This window comes from Hesperophylax consimilis, chromosome 19, assembly GCF_061612785.1.
Source record: "Hesperophylax consimilis isolate HC1 chromosome 19, BYU_Hcon_1.0, whole genome shotgun sequence".
Lineage (NCBI taxonomy): Eukaryota > Metazoa > Arthropoda > Insecta > Trichoptera > Limnephilidae > Hesperophylax > Hesperophylax consimilis.
The window spans coordinates 12,945,019-12,953,725 of NC_142854.1; the positions used below are offsets into that span (position 1 = coordinate 12,945,019).

The following is an 8,707-nucleotide window of genomic DNA, read 5'->3' on the forward strand; positions in this document are numbered from 1 at the left end:
TTGGGATGGTTAGACAGGGCGAGGGTGTGAAGCCTCCCCCTGAATTCCCCATGCCCTGGGAGAAGTTGGATAATGTAGTGGTCCAGATTTAGAAAGGCTCCTTCCATTCAGATTTTAACTGATGGAAAGAAGGAGAAGGTCCATCTTCCCATGCTAGATCTTTTTTTTTTTACTATTTTTTTTTATAGTAAATACCTCACAAGAGTCCCAACTGCTCCCGTCTGGAGCCAGTGAGACTATGGCATCCCATATTGGGGGATGTTGTGAGGCTGAAGGTAAGTGGGGAAGGGAAAGAGGAAGGTAGGGAAGTACCTGGCTATTCAGATCTAGTCACTAAACACGGCTAAAGCCATTTGGAGCGACGTTTCAATTCTGAATGGTGGTCTTACACCAGGGCGATACTGGTAGTATCTTCCACTCTGGAACGTGCCGCAAATATACTATATATTATTTTAATTAATTAATTGTGAAATAACCCGCGACCTTCGGAATGGCAGTCCAATGTGTTACCACTGGACTATGCCGGCCGTCATATCTATCTATATCTATCCGTAGATCTATCCCAACGGACCTGCCACTCTTTGAGCGATAGGTCCCTCATCGTTCGGAGCAGTCCTGGGAGAGTTCCTGGTCCACCCGGTGTCAGAACAACACCGAGGTGGAGTGCCGGGGATCCACGGATGAGTCTCTGCTTCGCTAACACTTCCCTAATCTCTAGATCGATTGGTAGTACACCGGCCAAAATTGGCAAAGCGTCCGAGGCAACGGTTCGGTATGCGCCAGATAGTGCCAGCAGGGGAGTACGCTGTCCCCTAGTGAGAGCAAGAAGTTGTATAATTTTGGATCCAGGTAGAAATTTAAACCACTTATTTCGCCAGAAATGTTTATTGCAGAAGAGGAAGAAAATTATAAATCAACCTATTTATTGACTTTTAGCAGGGGAGCATTTATGGCGACATCTATTGAAAAAACTATCAACTTATTTATTAACTTCAGTCCGTTGGAAAGGCAAGCATCTACACACAGAGACATCTATGCAAAGCCAACAAACTCCAATTTCTAACATAAACTCCCCCCGAAAAAAGGATTGGAGGTCATTTTTTCTGAAACAAACCCCAAAACATAAGAATAAAAATTAAGCAGCTAAATATCTACATATATGCCAAAATTAATTTGGAAGAAACAAAAATAGTAATTATTTACTATTACTGTTAATACAAAAAAAAATTGATTAACAATAAATATTTGAAATAATAGGTAACCTATTTCTAAGCATAAGTTTAAACATAAGACTACTCTAAAAACGAAATGACAATTTCAAACTAACTAAAATTATACAAATTAATTATGAGATTAAAATTATTACTTTCGTTCAAATCAAATTCATGCAATTCACTAAGCTATTCTATACTATAATTTAACAACTAAGATAATTCCAATAACCTTGTTCTAACAGAAATCATAACAATAATCAAACATAAAACAAATAATATAGACAACACAACATGGAGCGCTGGTTTCCTGGTCATCCTTCTTAAGGGTTTGTGTTTTTCTATAGTTCATTACCACATTTATAATTAGTTTCTTCAGATGTATTTGTGTAGTTTGAAATTACATATAGCCAGCAGGCTATCTCGGTTTATAAGCGTTCATTTTTAAAGTGTTTTTTTTTTTTTTCTTGGTATATACGGATCTACAATCCTTTTTTTATTTTGTACATTTTTTATCAAACTCGCAAGTTTTATTGTTATCCACTTTTTTATGCACTGTTTTTACCTTTTATTTATTATTATTTCTTCCTTATCTTCTTTTAATTTATTATTATTATTTTTTATTTTTATTTATGATAATACACAAAAATTTTATATTGTTTTTATCACGAAACCTTTTATATTGTTTTGCACAAAACCTTTTTTTTATTTTGCGCTTACTCAGCGTCTGGTCCGTTGGGTGGGGGTGTCGACATTTTCAACTCCTCGTTGTCATCTATTGGCAACAGACAGATCTTTGATATGGCCCTCTGGATGATGCCTTTCGACGTGATGATGGTCGCCACGCGAACTCTTCCATCAGCGCCAGGATGAACGGCGCTCACACGTCCCAGCCTCCAGTAGCAAGAAGGGACGTTGTCCTCCTTTATTACGACCATGTCGCCAGACCGCATCTGCCTTTGATTCCTATTGGTCCATTTGCTTCTGGTTTGAAGTTCTGCTAAGTACTCCTTCCGCCACCTCGACCAGAAAAATTGTACAATCTGGATTAGTTTTTGGTAATTGTTTAATCGATTGAATGTGATATGTTCCAAATTTTGTTCTGGAATCGCCGCCAAACTAGTTCCTATTAGAAAGTGACCGGGAGTCAAGGGATTAAGGTCATAAGGATCATTTGATAAGGGAGACAGTGGCCTGGAGTTTAAGCAAGATTCAATTTGACACAACACCGTATTAATCTCTTCATAAGTTAATGAAGCGATACTGGTTATTCTTTTTAAGTGATGCTTAACTGACTTTATCCCAGCCTCCCAGAGCCCCCCAAAGTTCGGCGCACGAGCTGGTATAAATTGCCATTGTATTCCTAATGTGGATAAATAATTATCAATTTTATCATTAGACATATTTAAAAAATTATAAATTTCTCTTAGTTCATTATTAGCCGCTTTAAAATTGGTTGCATTGTCCGAGAACATTTTGCTTGGTCTACCACGACGCGAGATAAACCGTTTCAAAGAGTTTAAAAAACTCTCTGCGCTCAAGGACAGCACAGCTTCTAAGTGCACGGCTTTAGTGACCATGCATACGAATAAGCAAATATATGATTTAACGCTATGTGATTTTCTGGGAATACCCGACTTTATTAATATTGGTCCACAGTAGTCCACTCCTGTTATCTGAAATGGCCTACATTCAGTTATTCTTTCAGCTGGCAGGTCGGCCATCAACTGCTGTTCGGATTTGGGATTACATCTATAACAAATTATACATTTTTTTTATTATTTTTTTTACAATATTCCTTCCCTTAATCGGCCAAAATTTCATTCTAATCAACGCCAATAATGACTGCGTTCCCGAGTGTAAGTTCAAGTAATGATAGTGTTTTACAATTAACTCTGTTAATTTATGATGCGAAGGTAACAAAATTGGGTGCTGCTGGCCTTCGGTTACCATTTTACCTTTGGAGAGCCTTCCCCCCACACGAATTAGATCCCTTTCAATAAAAGGATCTAATGACTTTAGTGCACTATTCCTAGGTATATTACCTCCATTATTTAAAACTCGAATTTCGTCTCTGAAACAGTATGATTGCGCCCGAGATATTAATTTGTTTACTGAATTTTCCAACTCACTAACTGTCAATTTACTATAGCGGCGCTGCGAAGGGTTTCTACAATTAAAAATAAATCTATTAAGGTATGCTGTTACTCTCTGTAATTTGGAAAAATTGGAATATCTATCAAAAATGTCCCAGTCCTGTTTCACAGCAGACAACAGTGCCGAGCTTGTTTTGATCTCTGGTGGATCAATACAAAATGAGTTGGAATTTGGCCAGCACGCTGAATCCAACGTCAGCCAATCTGGACCATGCCACCAAATGCTGGAAATTAATAACTGTGAAACGCCGATTCCTCTGGAAAGCACGTCTGCTGCATTGTCTTCTGACCGTACATGGTTCCATTGCTCCGGCTGACTGGTTTCCTGGATTTCCGCCACTCTATTAGCAACGAAAGTGTTCCATCTTACCGGCTGATCCCTGATCCAGCACAGTACTATTTGGGAATCACACCAGTATGTAGTAGGTATATCCGGAGTACATAGAGCATCTTTAATGTAATTCACTAGTCTTGTCAGTAATACGGCTCCACATAATTCTAACTTGGGTAGAGAAACACTTTTCAAAGGCGCTACCCGTGATTTGGACATTATCAAATTGGAGTACTTCTTACCCAATTTGTCAGTAGACACCATATAAACACAGGACGAATATGCCTTTTCTGAGGCGTCACAAAATCCATGTAGCTGTAAATTTACATGATCTTGACATATTATCTTTCTACCTATTCTTAAATTATTTAATTGAGGCAGTTCATTCACATATGCTTCCCATGTCTTCAACATATCATATGGAATAGGCTCATCCCATTGAAGCTTTGCCTGCCACAATTTTTGCATCAATAATTTAGCAATAACAGTAACAGGACCTATTAATCCTAACGGGTCAAATATGGACGCAATGCATGACAGTATTTGTCGTTTGCTATTAATTGGATTTTTTAATAACTTCACTGTGTATAGGAAATTATCCTGCTGATTGTTCCAAGACAGGCCTAATATTTTGTTGTCATTTGAATCTGTACTAATAATCATATCTGACATGTTTTCTTCCTTCGAACATAACGAGGGCAAATTCGACCGCCATTTCCTTAAGTTCATCCCAGCGGATGCCATGATGGATATTAGTTGTTCTTTAATTATTAAACAGTTTTCTTCAGTTTCATCTCCAGTAATTAAATCATCCACATAAAAATTATTCTTTATAATCTGACTGACCTTGTGGTTTGATGATATATTTTCATTTCCCAGCTGTTGGAGGCATCTAGTTGCCAAAAATGATGACGGCCCCAGACCGTAGGTAACGGTGTTAAGTCGATAATGCTGAATTTCCTCCTCCGGGAAATTTTTCCATACTATTCGCTGTAGATCTCTGTCTTCGGGTCGCACCAATATTTGCCTGTACATTTTCTCAATGTCGGCTGTTATCGCGTACTGGTGTTTTCTGAAACATATCAATTGTGCGGCTAAATCTTTCTGTAAAACAGGTCCTATCATGAGAGCATCGTTTAACGATATACCATTGGATGATTTTGCTGAACCGTCAAATACCACTCGAGCCTTAGTGGTAGTGCTCGATTCTTTCAATACTGCATGATGTGGCAAATAAAAATAACAATCTTCATTAGAAGGTGCTTCGCACTGGGTCATGTGACCCAAGTCTATATATTCCTGCATGAATTCTTTATATTTTTTCATCAGGTCAGGATTTGAAGAAAATTTCCTTTGCAAATTGCAAAGTCTTTTTTCCGCCATGGGCAGCGTTTCTCCCAACTGTTTAACACAGGGGCGCTGTGGTAAGCTTACCATGAAACGACCATTGTCATTCCTTTTATAAGTGTCCTTGAAAATCTCCTCGCACGCTCGCTCCTCATGGCTCCGGTGCTTCACCGGTTGGAATTCTTCTAATTTCCAGAAGTTTTCAATCTGTTTATGGATTATATTTAATGATAGTTGACAAGATTTTACTGGCCTTTTTATTTTTGTTGTGACGATGGGTCCTGACACCAGCCATCCGAATTCAGTTCTCTGTAATATGGGTCCTGAGTCTCCATTTCGAAGTTGATCTTGCTTCATAATTTCCCAAAAGATTTCCGCTCCGAGTAGCATATCTATGGAGCTTGTTTCATAGAAGGCAGGATCCGCTAACTGAAGACCATCAGGTATGTTGGCATCCTTTTTCTGTAAAGAAATTTGCGGCAGATGACTTGTTACTTCTTTCAAAACGAGACATTCTATGTCTCTTTCATACGGTGAATAGTTCGAGAAAATTCTTAAATTTATGCTATTTTTAATATTCAATATTTTGTTTTGGATTCCGGTAATCGGTATGTTTGCCCTTTTGGGTTTTAATTGCAACCTTGTTGCAAATTCTTCTGTTATAAAATTGGACTGAGAACCACTATCCAATAAAACTCTAGCCTTAATCAAATTTCCGTTATTATTCAACACTTTAATAACGGCGGTAGATAACAAAACAAAACTATTAGATATTTTCGTAGAGTGATTTGTAACTAAAGGTTCATTATTTGATGTTGATGGTGAATCCTTATCCTGAGACTTCGAATTATCTGTTTCCTTTTTTAAATGCAACAAAGTATTGTGCGAGTTATTTTCGCATATACGACAATTGTATTTACTTTTACATTCTTTTAGCTTATGACCCAAGCACAAACATTTCAAACACGCATTTACTTGACGTATCTTTATAATTCTATCCTTAGTATTTAATATTAAAAATTTTTTACAATTATAAACCTTATGATCGCCTTTGCAAATAATACATTTTGTCATTTGAGGCGTTAAAGAAATCATAGCTTCTTTTCGGTATTTGAAAGGAAAAGTTTTATTTTGATTAAATTTTCCTTCAGTAATCCCAGCAAATTCTAAAATCTGAACTCGATCTGATAAATATTTTATAAACTCTTTATATGTGGGTAGATTCTCTTTTGTGGCAAATACTTCCCAATGATGTCGAGTTTCACTATCTAGTTTTCGCGACAATAAATATATTAACATGATATCCCAATTTTCGGTGGGTATATTTAACTTATTTAACGATTTTAAATGTAATTCGGATTCATCGATAAGATTCCTTAATGCTACGGAATTTTCAAATTTTATTTCAGGCAATTTAAATAATGCTTCAACGTGCTTATGTATAATAATTTTTATATTTTGATAGCGAGAAGTTAACATTTCCCATGCAGTATGATAGTTCTCCTGGTTATTTGGAAGTGAGGTTAATAATTTAGCTGCGTCACCTTCGAGGCATGATCGCAGATAATACAATTTTTGAATAACTTCTAAAGATGGATTATTTTCAACTAAAGCAACAAAGGTATCCCGAAAATTCAACCAATTTTCGTAACTCCCATTAAATTTTGGCAACTCAAGTATAGGCAAACGTATGTTATGTGATGTTGTATTCTGAACTTTATTTAACAATTTATCTTTAGCCTTAGCAACAAGATTATAATATAAATTTTCAAATGCTTGCCTTTCTGTTTTGGTTAATTCTTCCGGCGAAATTGCTTCTATGTTATCTTGTAATGAGTCGAAAGTGTCTAAAATTGGTTCAAGTTTCTTCAATCTGACTTCAATTTCAGATTGCGACAAATTATCACCGTTTATATATTCATTGAACCTAGTTAATTTCGCCTTGCAAATTCCACGCTGGTTAATCAAAGTTTTGAGATCCATTTTTAAATATCAAGAAAGGAGGTATTCACAGAACGTATTGTCAAATGATAATCACTTGTAATCAATCACTACACGTGCACTGTCCTTGATCACAGAACTTTACTAACTAACCGATAAACAATGAATTTTATCTGAATTTTATAAATGCAACAGCTCGATGGCTGTCAAAAAGAAAACAATTTGACACTATTGTTATTCTCTCCACAATCTCCACCGCGCATGCGTCAGCTTGCTTCGCGGCTGGGTTGGTGTTTTTACCGACTCGCGGTAACTTTCGAAATTTAAACTAACGGATTTTCAAATATAACCGCTCGTAATAAATCTTTTAAGAAATTTAAAATACTTGCTTTGTATTCTAACTTCTTTTTATATTGTTGTAACAATTATTATTGCTTACTACAATTTCGATGATGGGTATGAAATCAATTCAAACAACACTTGGTAACAATCAGCCCGATTCAATTTTAAAACAAACAAAGAAATACGGCTGTGTAATAAATCATGCTCTCCTGCCTGGGAAAATAAGGTAGGTATATGGGATATGGTCACTTGCCCGTTTTTCTGAAGATCCCCTCTGATGTTGGATGTTGAAGATGTTTGCTGGTTCTTTTATCATCCGCGATTCAATCGATAATACGGATGCGGCACGAAGGTCCAATGTATAATTTTGGATCCAGGTAGAAATTTAAACCACTTATTTCGCCAGAAATGTTTATTGCAGAAGAGGAAGAAAATTATAAATCAACCTATTTATTGACTTTTAGCAGGGGAGCATTTATGGCGACATCTATTGAAAAAACTATCAACTTATTTATTAACTTCAGTCCGTTGGAAAGGCAAGCATCTACACACAGAGACATCTATGCAAAGCCAACAAACTCCAATTTCTAACAAGAAGTATTAAGCAGTTTTCCAGGCGATGCTCCCAGACAGAGGCCGCATATGAGACATGCGCGACATATACACCCCTGTAGAGAGCACGTAAAGCCGGTCTGCGAAGTACCCACTCAGCCGTGGAGAGTCTTCTGAGCTTCAGGAAAAGCGCATTTTACATGAGCCAGGAAGGAGGACGAACGATCTAGTGTGACGCCTAAGTATTTCACCTTGTCTACAATTTTGATATTGGTGTCTTCCATACGGATGGTAGGGTTTCTTTCCTATTTTTCCTATTCCAATTCCTATTTTTAACCTTCATGCGTATCATGTCCCACCATGCGTAGTCGAAGGCACCAGTGATATCAAGAAAGATAGCTACTATATACTTCTTGGTACAAACCTTCACCCAGTTAAACGCAAACGACATGGCGTGCACAGTGGATTTACCGGGGACGAAGCCAAATTGGAGATCACTGGACGGTGAGAGTGATTGACGTAGTCGGTGCCGTTTAGTTTTTCCAGGATCTTGCCAAGAACTGGAAGTAGGGTGATGGGACGATAGGCTTTAACATCAGTAAGTGGCTTGCCGTTGCCCTTTGGTATAACCCTAAGCACGCCTCTCTTCCATTCAGAAGGGAAAACTCCTCTTCCCAGACACGTATCCATCACTTGGAAGAGCTCCTCCTTAGCGTGGATCCAGACTTGCTTCGCTATCACGCCATTGAGCCTGTCATGCCCTGGTGCCTTCTTAGGACCAAAACCCTTAATTATGACATCAAGTTCTGCTCTAGTGACTGGAACGA

At 37.5% G+C, this 8,707-nt stretch overlaps 1 protein-coding gene across 2 annotated transcripts; it reads right to left on the reverse strand.

The window, feature by feature from the left end:
• Positions 1 to 1,410: 1,410 nt before the first annotated feature.
• On the reverse strand, positions 1,411 to 7,909 carry LOC149414829 (uncharacterized). 2 transcript variants are annotated; one of them, XM_089642928.1, is made up of 2 exons: positions 6,826 to 7,891; positions 1,411 to 2,963 (listed from the first exon to the last, which is right to left on the reverse strand). In XM_089642928.1, the coding sequence occupies exons 1-2, from the start codon at positions 7,026 to 7,028 to the stop codon at positions 1,928 to 1,930; spliced, it is 1,239 nt and encodes a 412-aa protein (XP_089499054.1). In that variant the 5' UTR covers positions 7,029 to 7,891; the 3' UTR covers positions 1,411 to 1,927. The 2 variants fall into 2 exon arrangements, 1 of the variants encoding a protein (XP_089499054.1); XR_016303851.1 differs by lacking the exon at positions 1,411 to 2,963 and adding an exon at positions 4,895 to 5,507 and having other exon boundaries at positions 6,826 to 7,909.
• Between the last annotated feature and the right edge of the window lie 798 nt (positions 7,910 to 8,707).

Coding starts and splice junctions, on each gene's coding strand:
- LOC149414829 (XM_089642928.1), bottom strand. CDS start 7,028: ATGGATCTCAAAACTTTGATTAACCAGCGTGGAATTTGCAAGGCGAAA. Junction 2,964..6,825: donor GAATTAACCAAAACAGAAAG/GCAAGCATTTGA, acceptor AATTTGTTATAG/ATGTAATCCCAAATCCGAAC.